The sequence below is a fragment of the Zootoca vivipara genome, chromosome 15 (genome assembly GCF_965207765.1).
Source record: "Zootoca vivipara chromosome 15, rZooViv2.hap1.1, whole genome shotgun sequence".
NCBI classification, from domain to species: Eukaryota; Metazoa; Chordata; class Lepidosauria; order Squamata; family Lacertidae; genus Zootoca; species Zootoca vivipara.
The window spans coordinates 2,398,316-2,421,276 of record NC_142598.1 but is presented as its reverse complement, the minus strand read 5'-3'; the positions used below and the strand labels follow the sequence as shown (position 1 = coordinate 2,421,276).

Here is a 22,961-nt window from a genome sequence, read left to right as displayed (position 1 = left end):
CCAGGCAGTTCCCAATCAATAAAGTGATGAATGGCCACTGGCCACCTGCCTCAGTGGATGTTTGGAGCTGACAGTATCACTCACTAAGCAGACTGAACTGCTATATCAGGCAAGAAAGAAAGGAACAAACCCTTTTGCACTCAGCAAGCTGGAACATTAGGCCCATGTGTTCTGGCTTGCTGCAGGTCAACAACTCACAGAAGATGAACATCATTGACCATGAGCTGAAAACACTCAACATTGACATTGCTGCTCTACAGGGACAAGACTTGCTTCGAATGGCAGCCTCAGAGAGAACTACACCTTTTGCGGTAAGGAGGACATCCCGAAGATTCACTGCATACGATTTGCAGCGAGGGACTCCCTTCTGTCTGTGATAGAAATGCCAGCTGAGGGCTCAGAATGCTTGCCTTCTCTCCATCTCTCTCCATCTTCTCTCCATCTCTCTACTACCTCCATTCCGGTTAACATATTGAGTGTTTACGTTCTGTGTGCTCTGATATGCAGATCAAGAACAAGTTCTGCGAGGATCGGGACCAGGATGTCAGGAGCCTGCAAACACTTTCTCGGTAGTGGTGCCCGCCCTGTGGAATGCCCTCCCAGCAGATGTCAAGGAAATAAACAACTATCTGACTTCTGGAAGACATCTGAAGGCAGCCCTGTTCAGGGAAGTTTTTAATGTTTGAAGTTTTATTCTGTTTTTAATGCTCTGCCCCCATGAAAATATGGAGAAGGAGGTCTTGCCGCCATCATTCTGTCACCTGCAAGAGAAAAAAAGGTAAGCAGGATGCCAGGAGTTCCTGCTTCTCTCACAGATGAAACAGGGCATCTCTAATGACAGGTGGGCTTTTGAGAAAGTCTTACCTGCTGAGTTCATTTGGATGTTGGCCTCTCTCTGGTGTCCGCACTGCCTATAAATCCTCAATGACAATGTCATCTGGATGGAAGAGAATGAGAATGAGAATGAGAATGAACATGAGATTTTCCCACAGGCCTTCTCCCCCCCCCCCATCCTTCAGTCAAAGGTGGGAAAGGCCTGCCAGGCAGGGAGCAGGTCCTGCAGGAGTCCTAGCAAGAAGACCTCAGAGGTGGGTCTTGGGCAAATAAAGGGACAAGGTTTGCTGTCTCCAGGGTGTGGGACCCACCTTCTTCCGGCTTCCGGCGGAAGCACGCCAGGTCCGGCCGAACTACCGTCATCTGCAGAGGAAAGAAAAATCAGGGTCAGTTGGGAGCAAGAGAGCACAGAAGCAGCGCCAAGCCAGAAAGGATGGGTCTCCCTCTGTCTTGGGCCCAATCCCTTGTTCCAGAGGACCTCCCTGGGCCCTGCAGCCTCCTGGGCAGAGGTGGAAGGGCAGCCTCTGGCCTCACCCTGGCCCCCAGGGACACACACCACATCACCTGCGTTAAAGGTCACTCAGGGATGTGCTCTTGGAGGGATGGAAGCGAACACAGAAAGGAATAGAAGAAGGCGAGCTACTTACTCGGAGGCGGGGAAATTTCTGGGCAACGGCCAGCAGCAATGAAATGCTGCTGGCCGCTAGTTTTTGAGCCTCCCCACTTTCCCCCAGGACATATCCTCGCAGGTCCTGCAGGAGGGAAGAGCGTCTCAGAGTCAGGGGCCAGTCTGGGCCAAAGCGGCCCTCACTGCCCCCACCACAGAGTCCCTGGCACTTCTGGACCATGAGGGTTTGCCAGCTTTGGTCTTGGACCAAATTGAGGGCCAAAGAGGCTCTGTGCCCCAGAAATGGGGCAGTCCGTTGGGTAAGGGACGGGGGGGGGGCAACCCTAAAACCACCCCTGATGCCATCGGGACACTTACGCTTAAAAGTTGCAGGAGGGCTTCCATAAGGAGACTTCCAATGAGGAGACGGAAGTGGCGCTTCAGCTCCTGCGAGAAAAGAGAGAAGAGAGTTTGAATGTTGGTGAAATATGATGATGAAGAAGAAAGAGCCATGCAAAGGGAATTCAAGACAAAGGACATACCTCTCTTTCCTCCTCCTTTTCTGGGCCCTGAAGAACTGCCTCCATGGTCCTATGGAGGATTGCACTGATCATATCGGAGCTGAATTTGGGCCTCATGGTACTGCAGAGATGAAAGCGAGAGGGTTAGACGCTTCCTCCTCCGAGTCTCCCCTGGAGTTCTGCCCCCCACCCCACCCTCCATCCCAAAGACCCCACTCACCTTAGCTGGAGGAGGGCCTCCAAGGCAAGGGCCAGGGCCAGGGTCAGGGGGCGATCCCTGAAGTGCTCCAAGGGCCCCAAGATGTCCTGGAAGAGAACAGAAGAGGAAAATCAGCTCTTTCCGGGGCCTCCGGAGGACAGCTCCCACCCCAAACACCAGGCTTGGCTTTCCAGGGGACACTAAGCCGGCAGGGTCCTCCTCTCCGCAGATGCACAACCCCTTCCCTAAAGGCCCTCCTTCCCCCCCACCTCCCCGCGGGGGTCCCTCACACCACCCCTCACTCACCAAAATGGCTTTGGCCGTCTCCTCCTTGGAGCACTTCAGGGTTCGGAGCCCCCTGAGCTCAGCTGCCTGGCAGCTCTGGATGACCCCGAGGATGTATACTTGCTCATCCTCGAGCAGCTGAAATGCAAAAGTCAGGCTGTCAGTTCCTTGTGAGGGGAGGGCTTCTCTGCATCTGAGAGTGCAGAGTGGGGGGCAGGTCTGAGGGATCCAGTCCCTGTTCTTGTTTTCTGCAATACTCACCCCTGGTAAAGGGATGTGGAACCGCAGAACTGCAAAAAGAAGGACATGCGAACAGGTGAGTCTGTCCCTGAGCCCCTGGCAAGGCTATTCCAAGAGTTTCCTCCTAGATTCAAAGTCCTACTACAGAGGTGGGACATCCCCAGGCCTTGGCGGCCAGTCCTATCCTCCTTTCCCCAGAATGTGGCTCCCCAGGGAAGGTGCCCCTCCCGCTGGCAATTGCCCCCCAGCCATGCCCCCCAGCCCAGCCCCCTGCTCCCTTCATTGGACTCCACAAAATGGATTGGACTCTGGGGGGGAGGGGGTTCCAGCCACTGGCCCAATGGACCTTGGGTCGGATTCAGCCACCTGGCTCTTTCCATCTTTTGACTAGCTTTCCCCCATGCCGATTGCTGCCCTCCTCTGTCCAAAAAAGGAGGGCCACTTGCTCACCTGGCGCCACGGGCTGCTCTGGGCCTTGCTGGGGGGCCACCCTGTGGCAGCGCCGGAACAGGCGCCTTAAGCACCTGATCCTAGAAGAGATGAGCGGAGAGAGCGACTCAGACACTGGCAGCCCCAATTCTTGGGGGGTGTTTGTGTGTGAGGAGGGGTGTCTGGAGAAGACAGGGAACTACCACCGAATGGGCAGAACAGGCACCATACCCCACTCCAACTGCAGCCCAAATCAACACCTTCACTTCTAGCAAATGTCCCCACAAAACACATCATCCTGACACAGTCCTTTCCTCTTTCCATTCCAAAGGCTCCCGTGAATAAGGGTAGAGCATTTGCCCTAACGAAGGCTGAGCCTTTTACTCACAAGGCGCTCAACCAATCTGCTCAGCCTATCCAAGTAACTGTCCAATAGCAACCAAGGAGCGCCGCTAAACAGCGCCCCCCAGCACAAAGCACACAGGCACTGCAACTGCCGACCAGCCGTGGCCTCTGCTCTACAAATAGGAATTCCCACTGGGAAAGGGGAAAAGTCAGAACCAACCATGAAAACCGTTCTTGGTCCATTGAAACTAGTCTTTTGCGTTTCAGTCTAGGCTCTTGTACTACCAATCCTGCTGTAGGGTTGTGAAACATGAACCACTTATAAACGCCATCTCCAACGCCTTGAAAGATTCCATCAATGGTGTCTCCGAAAAATGTGACACATCTCTTGGGAAGGCAGGCAAACTAATACCAGTGTTCTGGAAGAAGCAAAGATCCCCAGTATTGAAGCAATGTTTCTTCAACACCAACTTCGTTGGACTGGCCATGTGGTTCAGATGCCTGATTATTATCTTCCCAAGCAACTACTCTATTCCAAACTTAAAAATGGAAAGCGTAATACTGGTGGCCAACAAAAGAGGTTCAAAGACACTCTCAAGGCCAATCTAGAAAAATGTTGTATAAACACCAATGGCTGGGAAACACTGGCCTGCGAGCGCTCCGGTAGGAGAACAGCTTTTACCGAAGGTGTTATGGGCTTTGAAGACGCATGAACTCAGGATACAAAAAGGAAATGAGCTAAGGCATGCTTTGCAAACCCTCACTGTGATCAACTCCCGCCCAGAAAACAATGTCCCCACTGTGGAAGGACGTGTAGATCCAGAATTGGCCTCCACAGTCACTTACAGACTCACAGTTAAAACTCACTGTTCATGGAAGTCAATCTTACTCGGCTATGAGTGACGGAAGAGGAAGAGGAGGAGGAGGAGGAGGAGGAGGAGGAGGAAGAAGAAGAAGAAGAAGAAGAAGAAGAAGAAGAAGAAGAAGAAGAAGAAGAAGAAGAAGAAGAAGAAGAAGAAGAAGAAGAAGAACCCCACCCCCCGGAGATGAAGAGAAAGGGAAGGAATGCTACTTACAGCCTGCCCATTTTGTCCACGAAAAGATCCCACCCTCCTCACTAAAGTAACTAACTATCTAAAATGCCCACCCAAGCCTAAATCTGACCCCAACCCCTGCCCTAAGTCTACACCTAACCCCCGCCCTAACCCTACACTTAACCCTAACTACTCTATGTACAAAATATATACAAACTCTGCACAGATGTGCAGAAAAGACAAAAAACAAAGAACAAAAATAATATAATAAAGAAGAAAATAAAATAAAATAAATAAAAGTGTTAAAAGAAAAGAATAAAAGAAAATGAAAATAAATCAAATCAAATAAAAGTAATAAATCAAATCAAAATTAAAATAAGAAAATGGAAAAATAACAACAAACCAAACTCCTCTCCTCTCCTATTCGCCACCAACCACCACCAACCACCACTAACTCCTCTCTCTCTCTCCTCGCCTCACTACAAACCCACAATGGCCGCCTGCAAGTCAGTGGCTTTTAAAGGAGAAGCAAGAGATGTCACAAGGGAGGGCGGGTCCTTGTCACCGTGGCAACCCCCCCCCCTCCAGGACCTGGCCCCACCTGGCCCCTCCTGAGTGGTGATGCTCCTCTGTCAGAACTCAGAGGCACCTGCTGTTCCGCCTGCAGCTGGGCTGCATCTTCATTTCACATCCTTCTTCCTGCAGCCCCATTCCCAAAGGGAGACCACCCCCACATCCTTCAAGGCAGGCTAGGCATCTCCATAGCGCAGGATTGGACCATCTGCTTGGCATGCAGGTCTTCCTTCCTGGGGGCTGGGAATTCCTCCCCCTCCAAAATCCTAGAGAGCTGCTGCCAGTCAGTGCAGGCTAGTGGAAGAAAGATATTGAGCAGCTGGAAAGTGAGCAGAGGAGGGTGACCAGGATGATGAAGGGTCTGGAAACCAAGCCTTATGAGGAACCGTTGAGGCAGTTAGAAGCCAAGCCTGATCCATATTATATATAACATTAAACAGAACTGTGCGTGCAAAATAATGGGGGGGGGAGGAAAAAGGGAGGGAAATTATTTTGCAAAAGGTTTATGATGGAAACTTAGAGCTGACTCATCCCCATCCTTTATTATTTATAGAGTGAATATTGCAGTTGTTTTATAAGGGATTATAATTTTTGACCGGAATGTAATTGAAATTCATAAGATTTTGGAACGTAGAAATAAAATCATCAACCATCAATTCTACCACATGGGAGGCCACCTAAATTATAAAATTTTGTATTTGAACAATTGGTATTAGTAATTGTATTATAATTTGGTATTGTTATAATGAGGCTATAATTGGGTTGGAATGGAAAATTAATAAAAAATTATTATCGAATATGTTAGTCCCTTTTATTGTGCTTGCCATTTGCTAATCAGCATGCAAATCATATCCAATTGCGAATCATTCAATCAGTCATATTTTACTGGATTTTGTGTGAATTACGGTACCATATATCTGTGGATTCCTACGGTACCAGGTATCTGTGGATTCTGGAGTCCCAGAATTTGCCTTAGCCCCCCCCCGGATGTTACTGACTTCACCTGCTTAATGCTGCGTAGGAGGTGACCTAGGATGAGATGGCTGGCAGGTACAGTGGTGCCTCGCTTAACGAATGCCCTGTAAGATGAATTTTTTGCTAGACGAATGGATTTTGCGATCGGAGGTTGCCTCGCAAGACGACGAGTTTTTCTATGGCCGCCGCTTCGTCTTGCCGGGGACGTTTTCGCTGGCTGCCTTCCCCTTGGCTTGGGGAAGGCAGCCAGCGAAAACGTCCCCGCACCGGCGCGCTTCGGCCCCGTCACCCGGAGCCGAAGCGCGCCGATGCGGGGACGTTTTCACCGGCTGCCAAAAGCCCCGCTTTCCCCTCACCCCGCCCAACACAGCGCAGATCGGAGGAGGCTTCTCCTCTGATCCGCGCTGTGTCGGGCGGGGTGGGGTGAAAGCTGTCACCGGCAGGGGGAGAGGAAGGAAGGAAGAGAAAGGGCTTTCTCTTCCTTCGTTCCTCTCCCCCCCCCCAACAGAGCCCGCATCTGACGGGGGTTCCGAAGCCCTGTCAAATGCTGGCTCTGTCGGGGGAGGCAGGCAGGCAAGAGAACAAACGCCGGCCTGCCTTCCCCAAGCCAAGAGAGCAAGCACCGCTGTCGCCGCCAGGCCCCCGGAGCCCATAGGAACGCATTAATTGACTTTTAATGCGTTCCTATGGGAAACGGTGCCTCGCTAGACGAAGTTTTCGTAGGGCGAATTGAGTCCTGGAACGAATTAATTTCGTCTAGCGAGGCACCACTGTAGATTTAAAGCACTATGATACCACTTTAAACAGTCATGCTTCCTCAAAAGAATTCTGGGACCTACTGTTTGAGAGTTGTTTGGAGACCTCCAATTCCCCTCAATATATCTGGCAAATAGAAGGGGAAGAAATGGAGGCAGTGAGAGATTTTCCTTTCTTGGGCTCCTTGATCACTGCAGATGGTGACAGCAGTCACGAAATTAAAAGACGCCTGCTTCTTGGGAGAAAAGCAATGACAAACCTAGACAGCATCTTAAAAAGCAGAGACATCACCTTGCCGACAAAGGTCCGTATAGTTAAAGCTATGGTTTTCCCAGTAGTGATGTATGGAAGTGAGAGCTGGACCATAAAGAAGGCTGATCGCTGAAGAATTGATGCTTTTGAATTATGGTGCTGGAGGAGACTCTTGAGAGTCCCATGGACTGCTAGAAGATCAAACCTATCCATTCTTAAGGAAATCAGCCCTGAGTGCTCCCTGGAAGGACAGATCCTGAAGCTGAGGCTCCAATACTTTGGCCACCTCATGAGAAGAGAAGAATCCTTGGAAAAGACCCTGATGTTGGGAAAGATGGAGGGCACTAGGAGAAGGGGACGACAGAGGATGAGATGGTTGGACAGTGTTCTCGAAGCTACGAACATGAGTTTGACCAAACTGCGGGAGGCAGTGCAAGACAGGAGTGCCTGGCGTGCTCTGGTCCATGGGGTCACGAAGAGTCGGACACGACTAAACGACTAAACAACAACAACAACAACAATTCCCCTCTCAGAGTTACAATTTGCAGAGGTTTAACAAGCAGAGTTCAGAGCAGTGCTTCTGGATCAGGCCAAAGCACATTCTGGTCTCACAGTAGCCAACCATGGGGAAGACATGAGCACACCTCTCTCTGACTCACAGGTCCAGCAACTGGTAGCCTCTGATCAGGGGTGGACTTTGGTAATCATTCATAATACAGCGCCCTGTAAAAGCCCAAAATTTGGTGCTCTCAAATAGAACTTATCAGTTATGGATCTTCTCAATTTTGTGCCCCCTCAGCTTGGCGCACTGCCTACAACTCCCCAAATCCAGGTGGTGCACACTACAGCCTTCATAAATAGGAGCCATTGGTAGCTCTTTGTTGCTGTTTTTCTCATTCAGAACCTCCCTCCTCCACCACCAGCAGCTTCTGTAGAGCCTCTGGTTTCTTCAGAACTCAGCTGGCAAACTGCTAAACTAGGCAAAGAAATCAGGAAATGTAAAGAAGTAGAAGGCATTTTTTTATCCTATGTGGTGGACATGCAAAGTGGCTAAGGACTTGGGGGTGTGTGATTTATAATGAGATAAAAAAATGTTTGAGGTGACATTTTTTTAAAAAAACAAACAAACCCTGAAGCATTCCTCTTAGGGTTAACTGGGTCAGAGTTTCAAGAAGACAGATGAACCTATTCTTGTGTGCCACAACAGCAGCAAGAGTACTTTATGCATAAAAATGGCAGAAACAGGAGATACCTACTGTATAAGAATGGCGGTTAAAACTAATGGAATATGCCAAATCGGCAAATTTAACTATGAAAATTAGAGATCAAGGAGAGGCAGATTTTAAGGAGGAGTTGAAACCTTTTGTTGAATATTTAAAGAATTATTGTAAACATGTAAAAACGCAGGTAGGATTTGAAGAACAGCAATTGAATATTTATTGGATTACAGTATGGAAAAGATAAAGTACAGAATGTCTATAATATGCAGCAGATATATTATAGGGAAACCATATACTGTATTACAGGGAAACCATGGAGGGGAAGTCGAATGTGACATGAATGTGTATTTGTAATATATATATATTAATTTGTAAACTTTTGAAACTCATAAATAAAATTATTTTAAAAAAGGAATCAAAGGTGTAACCTTTCTTCAAAGGTATTTAGAAGAAGATAAATCTGTTTTGGTTTGTTGGGACTCCCTGTCCATGACAGATGGCTGGCTTGCATTTCCCATCTGGATAGACTAGATCAGTGGTTCCCAACAGGTGGTCCACGGACCCCCAGGGGTCTGCGAGCTATGCTAGAGGGGTCTGCAAGATGCTATTAGAATAAAAAATATATTAAATATATTTCGTATGATAACAGGTTTTTTGTTTTGGCCGCTTCCTGCATGAGCAGAGTCTAGCGCAAAACTAGAATTAGATAGAGGCAGTAGTTCTGCTGTATGCCGTTAGGTGGCGCTTTACAAACACTACTGTTTTGCAAAGAGGCAGCGCGCGCATTCTAAACGCTCACCTCCCCAAGATGCTTTGCGCGCGTCGGCTTCATTTGTGCGCTACTGCGCAGGTACCCTGTCTTCTCCATTCCCCTCCCTCCTCCCTGGCGCACGCTGCCTCTTTGCAAAACAGTAGTGTTTGTAAATAAAGCGTTGTTTTTCGCGGAAGCTACAGTTCGTGTAGTTAAAAATGGACCGTTGGTTTCAAGTTTGGAACCTAATATTTCAGAAATAATGGACTCAAAGGACAGATTTAACTCATCTCATTAAGAACTGAAAATTAAAACTAACTGTATACTGATGGAGTACTCTGTTGTAACTGTAAAAAACATATAAATATAAAATATAAAAAGACTCTTAATTTGGCTCTTACTTTTTAATTTTAGGATTAGGAATTAATGGGGGTCCTCGAGAAAATTTTGTTGGGAACCCCTGGACTAGATCTTTGCGATTTGCAATTTTGGAAAGAGCCACCCACTTGAAACAAAGTGATTCAGAAGGATTTATCCTCTTGACAGAGAGCCCCCCCCCCATCATTGCAAGTTGGCACTGCTATGTGTTGTAGGTTTAATTTCTTAAATGCTGACACATGGCATTTCCCTTTGAGCTATCAAGTAGTGAAGGGCAACCTGTCGGTAGGAACCTCTCATTTACCTTTGTCAAAGCAGCATTCCTTTCCCTGCCTCCAACACACACCTCTGAAATGCCTTTTGATTGATGACTGGCAGGCTTTATTGGCTCACCATCTCCTGGTTTAATGTTGTGAAGCAGGAGATTTGGCTTTCCTGTTAATTAGCTGTCTGCTAGATTACTGGGGTTGGGACCCAGGTGGCGCTGTGGTTAAACCACTGAGCTGATCAGAAGGTTGGCGGTTCGAATCCCTGTGACGGGGTGAGCTCCCGTTGCTTGGGCCCAGCTCCTGCCAACCTAGCAGTTCGAAAGCACGTCAAAATGCAAGTAGATAAATAGGAACCACTACAGCGGGAAGGTAAACGGCGTTTCCATGTGCTGCTCTGGTTTGCCAGAAACGGCTTTGTCATGCTGGCCACATGACCTGGAAGCTGTACGCCGGCTCCCTCGGCCAATAATGCGAGATGAGCGCGCAACCCCAGAGTCGGTCACGACTGGACCTAATGGTCAGGGGTCCCTTTACCTTTACCTTTAGATTACTGGAGATGACTGTCCTGCTCTGAACCCCTAGTTGGAAAAGTTTAGAGGAGGCGTCGGCAATGTTTTCTGGCCATGGGCTGGATCATTCCCACGGATGATCGTCCGTGGGCTGGACATGTACCGGGCATGCACAGAAGCAATTTCCGGTGCCGCGCTGCCCATGTCCAGGGCTCCGGAAATTGCTTCTGCGCATGTCCAGAAGCCGAAGATCACGTCTGGGCATGCACAGAAGCTACTTCCGGCACCACTCGGCAAATTCCCATGCTGCGCTGCGCCAGTTTACAAGATCTCACCTCTCCTTTAGATGGCTGCCAAATTATTTCCTGGCCTAGTTCAACGCCTAACCCTAACCCTAACCCTGCCCTGGGACTTAAAAATAAATAAATAAGCAAGCGAGCTTATATCAGCCTGAAGCAGAGGCTGAATTTGGATAAGATTTGAAGGGGATATATAGATATAAAGATATAAAGGTATGGTTAGAAATGAGTTTCTTGTTCCAAAAACACTGAGGTTCTTTGTTTTTGCAAGCAGTTTTGTAAGTGGTTTCAAGGCTTACTTCAAAACCAGATTCAAACCTGTTACACTGTCTCAACTCTCACTCAAGGACCCCTGGAATTTGTACTTAGAACAAATTAGGGTTTCATACATTCCCATGTGTGTTTGTAGTGTGCAGAGGATCAAGGAGATAAAAGTTCAAATCCCACATCATTCATAAAGTTCACTAGATGACTATCAGCCTGATCTCACAGAGCTGTTGTGAAGATAAAGTGGGGAGCATGGAAGACCACATACACCTCCATGAGTTCTGTGAATGAAGCATGGGATACATATGCAATAAATCCTGTTTACTTGTAGCAGGCACAGTTCTGTGAGGGCAAATCCTTATGTAGCCACAGCACCCTAGGAGGAGATGTCAGCAGGCTTTGGGAGACCTAAAATGCATCTAAAATGATCAAGGGGTTGGAGTAACCCTGCTATGAGCAAAGATTACAACATTTGGGAATTTTAATTTAGCAAAATGGCTAAGGAAGTGGGAACGTGATAGAGGTGTTTACAATTATGCACGATGCGGAGGAAGTGGATAAAGCCTTTCTCCCTCTCTTATAACAGAACTGCAGGCCGTCCAGTGTTGGATATTTCAGGACAGCACTTTTTCACATAGGACATAGTTCAACTAGGGAATTCACTGCCACAAGGTGGCTTTAAAAGAGGAGTAGAGAAATTCATGGGGAATGGTTACTGGCCACGATGGCTGTGTTCTCCCTCCTCTGTCAGAGGCAGTACGCCTCTGTGAACCAGTTGCTGGGAATCGCAAGTGAGGTCTTCCACACAGCTCCTCTTTGTGGCCTTCCCACAGGCACCTTTGGGCCAGATGCACATCCTCCAGCATTCAGACTCACATCTTTCACTGCCTCACTCTTGCGGGAGACAACTGATTTGTGTGAGAGTGTGGGACAATCCAGGATCCAAGCAGAAGCTAGATGGCTTCTATAATTCTGGAGTGTCCCGAGAAAAACAGGGTGGTTGTGGGGTATGTAGATGGGCCTTTGGCCTAATCCAGCAGGGCTCTTACGTTTTAAGTTGCAAGGTTTGCAGAAATCCCCTCCACCCCACCCCCACCCCCGAAAAGAGAAATTTCTGTCTCAGAAAAAAATTACTTTTGAATTTTGGGGTTAGGGTTAGGGTTAGCTTCCTACTAGAAGCAGCTCCCTATCCAGGTACGGTGTGGATTGCAGCAGGCTTATTTGCAGATGCTTTTCTGCTCACCTAGGCCCACTGTTATTGAAATCCCTCCCTTATTAGCTGAGAAAATACCATATTTTACAGTGGGTTTGTGCTATATGTTCTGAGGTCATTAGAAGTACAAGCTGAAATAACACGCTCCCTTTTATCTTCCTGAGCATGAAAAATGGATCAATAACTCATTGATTTAAATTACAATGTTTCCCTCGCAGGATGCCCGTGAACACTAATGTCTATAGTCCTGCAATGTGCAGTGGAGAGCGGAAATCTGTATCCTTTATAAAAATAGGGACCTGTCAACTGCTTCAGTGAAAATTAATTTTAACAGGGGGTTTGGGTTTTTGACATTCCTGATTTCAAGGCACATGTCCAAGAGGCTTTTCTCAGACCCTTCCAGTGATCCTATTTTCCAGGTACAGTTCCAGATTTACAGAAGCTGCCCCCATGTCTGATTTGATCCTGGAATGTCCAGCTTTTTTTTTGACATCCCTATTTTCATCAGAAAAATGTTGGAGGGTATGGAGATATGTAACCCCCGAGCCAATGATATAAGTAACACTACAACCTATAGAAGACATCTGAATGGAGTTCTGTACAGTGGTACCTCTGGTTAAGAACTTAATTCGTTCCGGAGGTCCATTCTTAACCTGAAACTGTTCTTAACCTGAAGCACCACTTTAGCTAATGGAGCCTCCCGCTGCCGCCGCCACACCAACACCACCGCACGATTTCCGTTCTCATCCTGAAGAAAAGTTCTTAACCCAAGGTACTATTTCTGGGTTAGCGGAGTCTGTAACCTGAAGCATTTGTAACCTGAGGTACCACTGTATAGGGATGTTTTGTTTAATGTTTACTGTTTTAGTATGTTTTTATATATGTTGGAAGCTGCCCAGAGTGGCTGAGGCAACCCTCTCAGATGGGAGAGGTAAAATCATCATCATCATTATTAAACAGGACACCCCTATTTTCATCAGAGAAATGTTGGAGGGTATGTGTTCTTTTGTCTCACTGCCTTTCCAGGGGAAACCTGCTGTTTACTGCTGAATTGGAATAAATATTTTGTAAAAAAAACCCCAACTGATGCGTGTTCCAATTCAGCAGTAAACAGCGGGCTTTCCCAGGGGAAGCTGTGGGACACAAGAAAACTCTTGAACCCGTGCCTATAAATCACAGGGGAAACAGACGTGAGGGTGAGCCCAATTTGTGGAAAATACTGGCTTTTAAAGTGTATTGCTATATATATATTGGCTCCTTCCTACCCACCAGGTCATATAAAACCTACAAGAGGCTGGAGAAGAAGGGGTTTAAAAAACACATGGCCAAATCAGCATATAAAACCTACAAGGCAGGACAGCCACTCAAATATACAAGCCTGGCTACCTCTAAACACTTTCAACATTCTTAAATGACAATCAGGTTGTAGACATTATTGAAAAGCTATTCATATAGCTTCATAAATTTTTGCAATGCTTTGTCATGCCTGGTATACCAAAACACAGGGCCAGGTCCATTCAATTGTTCAGCTGTAGAACATGCAGAACTGCTAAGGACCGTCTGGCTGGTTTGCCTAATCTACCAGCCTCTCTTGTTTACCTCTCATTCCTTCACTGGAGAACGAAGGCTGTTCTTCTAGCACAGCTTGTGATGGGCTTTTAAAAAACATTTATGTGCACATTTATGTTAACCACTCCCAGTGCTGCATAGAGCAGCCATTTCCCTGTCCATGGCAGGATCCACAGATGAGAAACAGCAAGGTGTAGTTGTCAGGGGGGGGGCAGGAGAACTTTACAACAGTGGTTTGCGGGAGGTCACAGCTCAGAGGCAGATGAGGGGGAAAGTTGGGAAATAGGAGGAGCGGGCAGAACCTGAGTGGCAGCTGGCTGACATGGTGTCATCAGAAAGCATTCAAGACCCTCCATCTCCCAGAACCCGGCAAGCCTTAAAAGTAGGAGAGCAAAGAGCTCAAAGACAGAGGGCACATACGGTAGCAGCACCCATAGAGGAGGTGATGACGAATGAGGAAGTGGGCGAGAAGAGGGGTGGAGATTCACTCGGGACAACACCATCTCTCTAAAGATTGAAATAAAAAAGGACGGTAAGAAACTTTTCCTTGTCTTTATACTTTTCTGGGCAAACAGCTGGGAGCCACTGACTGCATCCTGACAGGTTTCTTTTCCTGATGTGCTGTGTTTTTGAAGTATCCCAAGGCTCTTTGTTATGCTGAGAACAGATTAACAGGGTGACTCTTTCTCTCTCTGTGCCGCCTCCCACTTTTCCACTTCCCTGCTTAACTCCTGCCTCACTTTAAATCCTTTCTCACCCTGGAAAAACACCTTTGGGGAGCACTTCTGATGGGCTCCAGCGTCACTTGCTGCAATTCATGGATTTTTTTTAACCATGGATTTTTGTGAAGCACTTACCTAGATTTGGGAAGGTTTAAGATGGCAGCTCTCATATGACCACACCACCCATAGGTGCCAACTTCCTATGGCTGAGAGGACCTCAGCCCCCCCCCCAATTGGGATGGGGCTAAGCACCCCCAACCTTGAGGGGCCAGGCCTTGCTGGGCCTTCCCACACCTGCAATTGGGCTTTCCCACGCCTGTGGCAGGCTGTGAGAATGCCCAATGGGGGTTGTTGTAGGGGTGGGGGTGCCTATGACACCACCTAAATCCACCAGACTTGCACAGTATTGTAGCTGTCCACAGAAGCAGCATGCAGGTTACACTCTCCCTTATTGCTCCTTCTTTGCACTATTTTTGAGAAACAAATAACATGATGAGGCAATAAGTAAAGAGAAGAAGAGGTGGAGTCTGAGGTGACAGGAACTGAGTTCCTTCCCACCCCTTGGGAAGCGGGATGGGGGGGGGGAGAAAGGAAGGATAGTTGGAGCAGATTGACTGCTTCCCAGTCCTGGTCCACTTGTCCCTTTAGGTCTGTGTCTGCTAACATTAGGGAGCGTTCTTTAAGGTGGTCTACCACTGGTTTTTAACTCCAGTCCAACTACGGTAGTTCATATTGTAAGATCTGGTTCCCATGCTGGCTGGGCTGTAATTTACAAGGAACATACATGTGAGGATGTAACTATGGACATAGGTTCTGGAAGCGGGTTGTTATTGAGATTGGTACAGTATTACCTCCCTGCTTATTTAACTTATATGCAGAATTCATCATGCGAAAGGCTGGACTAGATGAATCCCAAGCCGGAATTAAGATTGCCGGAAGAAATATCAACAACCTCAGATATGCAGATGACACAACCTTGATGGCAGAAAGCGAGGAGGAATTAAAGAACCTTTTAATGAGGGTGAAAGAGGAGAGCGCAAAATATGGTCTGAAGCTCAACATCAAAAAAACCAAGATCATGGCCACTGGTCCCATCACCTCCTGGCAAATAGAAGGGGAAGAAATGGAGGCAGTGAGAGATTTTACTTTCTTGGGCTCCTTGATCACTGCAGATGGTGACAGCAGTCACGAAATTAAAAGACGCCTGCTTCTTGGGAGAAAAGCAATGACAAACCTAGACAGCATCTTAAAAAGCAGAGACATCACCTTGCCGACAAAGGTCCGTATAGTTAAAGCTATGGTTTTCCCAGTAGTGATGTATGGAAGTGAGAGCTGGACCATAAAGAAGGCTGATCGCCGAAGAATTGATGCTTTTGAATTATGGTGCTGGAGGAGACTCTTGAGAGTCCCATGGACTGCAAGAAGATCAAACCTATCCATTCTGAAGGAAATCAGCCCTGAGTGCTCCCTGGAAGGACAGATCGTGAAGCTGAGGCTCCAATACTTTGGCCACCTCATGAGAAGAGAAGAATCCTTGGAAAAGACCCTGATGTTGGGAAAGATTGAGGGCAGTAGGAGAAGGGGACGACAGAGGACAAGATGGTTGGACAGTGTTCTCGAAGCTACGAACATGAGTTTGACCAAACTGCGGGAGGCAGTGCAAGACAGGAGTGCCTGGCGTGCTATGGTCCATGGGGTCACGAAGAGTCGGACACGACTAAACGACTAAACAACAACAACAACATTAACATTAAATATATTATCATTATATTATCTTGGGGCTCAGTGCTCTCCCTTTTTTTGGGCTTTTAGCTTTTAGCTTTAGCTTTTAACTTTTTGTTTGGCCCTTCCTGTTGTTACTAATGTTGTTACATTTGGCTAGGCAAATTTAATTTACATTTCTTTGTTTAAATATTAAAATAAGGTTCCTGAAAGGTAAATGGCAGTTATGAAGAGAGTGGCAGTTATTAAGATCTAGATGGAGGCGTGCAAGACTTACAGCCGTCAGAAACTCCTAGGGTCGGGTTACAATGTGAACAAGCTATAAGAGCAGATTATTTTCGCCTAAACAATATCCCGACGGGAGTAGCTGAGACACCAGGCTCTCCATGGATTACGATCCACTTAAGAAGGAGGCGAGGGCTACGCAAAGAGAGGAGGCAGGGGCAGAGCTGTCGGGCCGGCATGCTGATATGACGCCCCCAAGCTCATCAATTGTTCCCACTCTCACATACCAAAGAAACAAGGAGATTCCACCTTCTTTTATTCCATTTCATCCAGCTATGCATGCAAGTTTCTCTTTCAGAGAGTCCCGGTTTGTAATCTGTTCTCCAGCATACATTTTAACCCAGAACACCACTGGATCTCTTGAGTGAGGAACGAAGTTCTGAAACAAGGACTGTGCCTACTTTTTTTTTTAAACAAGCCACTCCAATCCTCCATCTCCCAACTACTGCTCTTCACTAACCCACACTTGCAGACTACCGCGCTACTGTGAAATGTGCAAAATTTAAACCAAGCTCTTCAAGATATACAAAGCAACCTGCCGTAGAAAGGAAGCAGAGCTAATATGCAACACAAAAGGAAAAGGAAACATAAGCGACTTTCTCCTCCAACACTGTAAGAACTTTGGAAGCCACAACTTGTATGTGTATGACTGTAATTGTGTTTTTGTTTTGTTTTTAAGGGAGGGCATTCAGTTTCGTTGTACTATTTAAAGTACAATGACAATAAAGTATCTATCTATCTTATCTATCTATATGATAATATATTTCAGTATGTCAATCTCTGGTAAATATCACCTTGTACCAATGAATGGCACTGCAAAAAGCAGTTACTGGCACTAAATAAAAATCTAGAAATGTCAACTGTTTAAATCAAGGCCACCTCACATGCTGCTACACATACCGCAATTGTATAGGCCTAAGTACTTTAAGTGTACAGTGGTACCTCTGGTTACGAACTTAATTTGTCAATTCTTAACCTGAAACCGTTCTTAACCTGAGGTACCACTTTAGCTAATGGGGCTGCCGCACCGCCACCGTGCAATTTCTGTTCTCATCCTGGGGCAAAGTCAGGGCCGTCTTAAGCTCATTGGGCGCCCTGGTGCAGGGATCCCTCGGGCGACCCCCCAACTCTCTTTTTTTGAAAAAAACCACACCGGGGACCGGCCTGCCATCGCCTCTACGCTGCATTTAATTAGTAGAGCTGCTGCCATGTGGCGTCACCTCTACCAATGAAACGCAGCCCCCGGGGTGAGGGATGACCCCAGCACTGCAGAGCGGAACAGGGTCCTAGTGTCCCTGCTCCGCTCGTTTACCTCTCTCCCCCAAGCGGCGCGGCTGGCGGGCGTCCAGGAGGAGGGAAAGGGAGGCCGCCGCGCAGCTCCCCCACTTGCTGGGGCGCCCCTCAGCGCCCTGCGCCACAAGGGCCAATGGGCGAGCCGCCCCTGGGCAAAGTTCTTAACCCAAGGTACTACTTCCGGGTTTGTGGAGTCTGTAACCCAAAGTGTTTGTAACGCCTTGGTTTTCGAACATTTCAGAAGTCAAACGGACTTCTGGAACAGATTAAGTTTGGCACTTTTGTTTTTGCTCTTTATTTTGCTTTTTCGGTTAATTTGTTTTTGTGACTGTGTGCAACCCAGTTCAGCTACTGATTGGTTGATTGATTGATTGATTGATTGATTGTGTGATTGTGGAAATGGATAAAAGCCCCCCCCCATGCAAACAATGGCTATCATCAGTGCAGGTAAGAAAATAATAATAATTTTAATCTTTATCATCTACAATACTGTCTTATTTGTTTTATAGTACAGTACAGTACATTCATTGATTGTTGCTTTCATTTTATGGATCAATGGTCTTGATAGATAGTAAAATTCATGTTAAATTGCTGTTTTAGGGGTTGTTTTTAAAAATCCTGGAACTGATTAATCCATTTTGCATTACTTTCTATGGGAAAGCGTGCTTTGGTTTTGGAATGCTTTGGTTTTGGAACGGACTTCCAGAAAGGGTTAAGTTTGAGAACGAAGGTACCACTGTATTTACACATAAATACAACCTGCTCCTAGATGGAGGGATTGCAGAACATTCACAACCTATGAGGGTCTGGCTTCCCCCTTAAGGGCAGCATTGGATGCAAAGGACAGCAAAAAGCCATCATCTGTGTCTCTTAGTTCCAGCCTGCACCATTCCCAGCTCACCTGGAGTTACGCCCCTCCTTCTTGCTGCTAACTCAAAGGACATCCCTCCAGCCTGTGTCATTCAAAGTTGAGATCCCAAACCTGGCCTTTCCTCTGCCGACTAGCACCCCAACAAAGCAGGGGTCCCAGTACCCCACGCCTGACAGTCTTGCACTCTGATGGTTTCCTTGAAGGTTCCTGCCTTAAATCCATACTTAATCTACAATTGGCCAGGTTTATTGACTTCTTATCAGCCATTGTTGTTAGGAGGATCAGTTCTCAAATCCAGCCACTTTCTCTCCTACTTCCCCAGCAAAAAAACAGCAATGAACAAATCTCTTAAACTTTAACCTTTGTTTAATCAATGAAAGGAATGGTTCTAAAAAAACCAGATTTGAAGCACATTCATTTCCTCAAAGAATTCTGGGCACACTTGTTGCAATCCTCAGCAAACATTAATAAACTACAGTGCACATTATTCTTGGGGGGAAATAATGTGTTTCAAACGTGCTTCGAAAGTATAGTGGGTACACAGACACCCCACCCCAGAAAAGAGAGAGGACCATAGCTGTCAACCCTCCCGTTTTTGGCTGGAAACCCCCGGATTTAAATCCGTTTCCCGCCGCAACCCCAGATTGTTCGATATCCTGGAAATTTACCGGATTTCAAATGAAGCAGCTCCTCTCCCTCCCTGATGGCTCCCCACCCCCACCCCCACCCCCATAAGCAAGCAGTCAGCCACTGCCTGGTAAAACACCTCGCTCAGTGGCTGCTCGCTCACTTTCCGAGTGCTGCCAGAAATTGCTGCTCTGCCCATGTCTGGGCACTGAAAATCGCTTCTGCGCATGTTTGGACATGCGCAGAAGTGATTCCCAGTGCCCAGACATGCGGACACGGGCAGTCCGGCACCGGAAGTCGCTTCTGCGCATGTCTGGACATGCACAGAGCTGATTTCCGGTGCCCCGGACATGGGCAGAGCCGGCACCGGAAATCGCTTCTGCGCATGTCTGGACATGCACAGAACTGATTTCCGGTGCCCCGGACATGGGCAGAGCCAGCACCGGAAGTTGCTTCTGCGCATGTCTGGACATGCGCAGAAGCGACTTCCGGTGATGCGCTGTTGGGTCCCTTATTTTCCAATCTGGAAGTTGACAGCTATGGAGAGGACATAGGAGGAGGAGAGCTGCTTAAGAAGAGATTCCTTCCCGGCACTGAAAATACAGTGGTACCTCAGGTTACAAATGCTTCAGGTTAGAGATGCTTCAGGTTACAGACACCGCTAACCCAGAAATAGTACCTCAGGTTAAGAACTTTGCTTCAGGATGAGAACAGAAATTGTGCTCCGGTGGCGCGGCGGCAGCAGGAGGCCCCATTAGCTAAAGTGGTGCCTCAGGTTAAGAACAGTTTCAGGTTAAGAACGGACCTCCAGAACGAATTAAGTTCTTAACCCGAGGTACCACTGTAGTTAGTAAGAGGTCAGTGCACAGTACTGTACATCCTTTACATCAGGAATGGGCAACTTGTATCTGTTAAGGACTGTATATGGCTGAAACCTATCTACCATATTTGTTCTCAAGCAGCTGGATTGAGGATCTCTGACTATGGTTGTATCCAGGGCTTTTTTCCAGCTGGAACTTAAAGGAACTCAGTTCTGGCACCTCTCAGGTGAGTACCATTGCCATTCTAAGAGAATGAAAGGCGTGTTCATGGTGAGTTCCGGCACCTCTTTTTCTAGGAAAATAGAACTGGTTGTATCTGCCTTGCAGTCACCAAAGTAAGCTATCCTCTTTGTCCAATTCAGGATCTGTATTTACACTACAGATTATAATCAGAATCAATATCAGCTCAACTCTACAAAGGAACCCAAGCAGTTGCGATCGGTAGTGATCATTCCGGAATGCCAGTGAAAGCAGCTGGGGGGCTACAGTATGTGGGTTGCTGCTGGCAATATCCCAGAGAATAAAGTAAAGGACTGTTGCAGCCACGTGCTTCCTGCAGCACAGAAGCAAACTCCTAGGGCCGAAGGGGCTTCATCCCCCCTGCAATAAAATATTGGAGGGGGCTGCCCCCCCCAAAGCTGTGGACATTGCCATTCAAATGGTGTGTGCGCACCATGTCATGTAGTTGCTTATGGAGGATGGGGCTTACCTTGGCCCCCCAATATTTTATTCAGGTTGGCACCCCTGTCCCGCAGTTGTTTTCCAACATCCTCAGGCCAGTTTGCAACCTGGGCCTCAACCAAGGAAGCCCTTCAGGCCAGGGACTAACTCCCTGTATTACCTGAGAAGGAAACTGCAGGAAGTTAAAGTTGAGATGCAAACATCCTCAGCATAGCTGCCAATTTATCCCTTTTTTTAAGGGGTTTTCCCTTATGCTGAATAGGCTTCCTCGCGAGAAAAGAGAAAACTTGGCAGCTATGATCCTCAGCAGATAGCCAAGTGGCTGCCATTGCCTGCCGTCTAGCTGCAAGGTCTGCTGCGTGCCCTTCGTGTGGGCAATTGTCCATGAAGCCAGGATGCCAGCCAAAACGTTCCGCCGGGGAAGTGCTCTCTGCCCTCCCGTGGAAATCAGTGGGTTTACCTCTGGCCAGGTGGTGCTTACTGTGTGTAATTCTGGTGGCTCCCTCTCGAAAGGGGCACTGAGAGTCACCCGAGTGAATAATCGTCCTGGTGAGGGAAGAATAAACCCGAAATCACGGGGGCCTCTTACGTTGTTGGGGGCCCCTGCGGAGAGACCTTTCCCCTCTCGGGACAGGGAATGCCTTTTTTTGGCTCTACTGCGCCAGCCAAGCGCGCTCTTTTCGGGTCTACGCGGCGTCTTCGGCTTCCTTGCTTGCCGAGGATCCCCTGGCGAAGGGACGGGCCAGGCTGCGCTTCGCTCGACCTGGGCAGGCGGAGGCTGGGCGGGTTCCTGCGGGCTCCCCCGCCCCGGGGAGGCGCAATAGCCGGCCTGCGACAGGTAAAAGCACTCGCTGGGAGGGCGGCGGCCACAAAGGAGGGCAGGATCTTGCCCCGAGGAGAGCGAGCGAGCGGAGTGTCCTGCTGCGATCCGCTGCAAGTGCGCGCCATGCGGGAGACTTTCCTGCGCTGTCCTTTGCGCACGGCGGCCGGGCGGGTTCTGGTGTCTCTGCCGCCGGGCGGTGAGTTCCTGCTGGGCACGCCGGAGCTCGTGGGCCGGACGAGCGGTGAGTGTCCCGGCCGGGCGGGCTGAAGGAGGCGGGGCCGGGCAGAGATGCGGCCCAGAACAGAGCCCTGGGCCTGCTTCGCAGAAGCATAGCATAGTAGAGTTGTAAGGGATCCCCGGGGTCATCTAGCCCAACCCCTTGCGGCGTGGCTTTTGGGTGGATGCCTTCTTTCGAAGATTGGTGCCTCTTGTCGGGGGTCTTCATTCTTCAGGTTTCCATCAGGATTTGAGAGGCGCCAGGTCTCTCTTCATTAACAGCATATATTTGAAGCGGAACACAAACACTCACTCCAATATTATGGAAACTTACTCCTCACAAAGCTACAGTTCCCAGGATTCGGGGGTGTATGTGCTTTAATTATATGCTGTGCAAGCAGCCTAAGGCTGCAATCTTGTATACACTTTGGAGGGAGTAAACTAACTTCACTGCATTTATGGGATTTACTTCTGAGTAGATTTACACAGGCTTGCTCTATCCAGTATGCTTGCCACTTTGTAAAGGGGAACGTTGGTAGTATTCCATAATTATGGCCTTTCCGAGGACTTGCTTTTCTTGCAATGCTGAAAACAATGGGTAGGAACTCCACAATGTGATAGTTGGGGGGGGGGAGCACTGCCGGTTTTACTATAAGCTATACAGGCTATAGCTTAGGGCCCCATTCTCTTGGGGGCCCCCCAAAAATTAAAGGAAAAAACAGGATGTACATTTCCAAAATATAATGACAGTAGATACCTATTGGCTTTAGATACCTATTAAAGATAAAGGTAAAGGGACCCCTGACCGTTAGGTCCAGTCGCGGACAACTCTGGGGTTGCGGCACTCATCTCGCTTTACTGGCCGAGGGAGCCGGCGTACAGCTTCCAGGTCATGTGGCCAGCATGACAAAGCCGCTTCTGGCGAACCAGAGCAGTACACGGAAACGCCGTTTACCTTCTACTTGCACTTTGACATGCTTTTGAACTGCTAGGTTGGCAGGAGCAGGGACCGAGCAATGGGAGCTCACCTCGTCACGGGGATTCGAACCACCGACCTTCTGATCGACAAGCCCTAGGCTCTGTGGTTTAACCCACAGTGCCACCCGCGTCCCTAAATTACCCCATATAGCATATATTCAACACAAAAAACAGCGACATTTTGTTGTTGACAAAGGACAGCTGGACATATAAAGGGCTCCATCACCTTCAGGACCTCAGGGCCTCATCAAACCTAAATCCAGCCCGGGGGGGGGGGGGTTCTGCAGCCAAAGTCTGGCAGGAACCTTTCCCATTCCTGCCTAGGTTTTGCAGAGAAAGGATGTGACATTGTTGACAAGGCTGCCCCATTTTAGGAACAGAGCAGCCTATCTACGGC

General features: G+C 48.0%; 2 protein-coding genes across 4 annotated transcripts in view; one reads left to right on the top strand and one right to left on the bottom strand.

Moving 5' to 3' along the window:
• Window positions 1-642: 642 nt before the first annotated feature.
• On the bottom strand, window positions 643-21,495 carry LOC118097589 (uncharacterized). The gene is made up of 11 exons (XM_088658650.1): window positions 21,137-21,495; window positions 3,137-3,216; window positions 2,708-2,736; window positions 2,468-2,584; window positions 2,183-2,268; window positions 1,984-2,083; window positions 1,820-1,888; window positions 1,482-1,586; window positions 1,146-1,197; window positions 865-937; window positions 643-761 (listed from the first exon to the last, which is right to left on the bottom strand). The coding sequence occupies exons 1-10, from the start codon at window positions 21,493-21,495 to the stop codon at window positions 912-914; spliced, it is 1,023 nt and encodes a 340-aa protein (XP_088514776.1). The 3' UTR covers window positions 643-761; window positions 865-911.
• The window catches only part of LOC118097668 (ceramide kinase), a 21,547-nt gene continuing 20,016 nt past the window's right edge, over window positions 21,431-22,961 (top strand). Inside the window, exon 1 of one of the 3 annotated variants that reach the window (XM_035140786.3) lies at window positions 21,431-21,611. Coding sequence is in view for 1 of the 3 variants with exons in the window: in XM_035140783.3 (XP_034996674.3) it covers window positions 21,494-21,611 (118 nt within the window). In the remaining 2 variants the exon portion in view is untranslated. The remainder of the gene's footprint in view (window positions 21,612-22,961) is intronic. The other 2 variants (XM_088658645.1, XM_035140783.3) reach the window with 2 other exon arrangements.

Coding starts and splice junctions, on each gene's coding strand:
- LOC118097589 (XM_088658650.1), bottom strand. CDS start 21,495: ATGGCGCGCACTTGCAGCGGATCGCAGCAGGACACTCCGCTCGCTCGC. Junction 2,585..2,707: donor TCCACATCCCTTTACCAGGG/GTGAGTATTGCA, acceptor TTTGCATTTCAG/CTGCTCGAGGATGAGCAAGT. Junction 938..1,145: donor CCGCCGGAAGCCGGAAGAAG/GTGGGTCCCACA, acceptor TCTTCCATCCAG/ATGACATTGTCATTGAGGAT.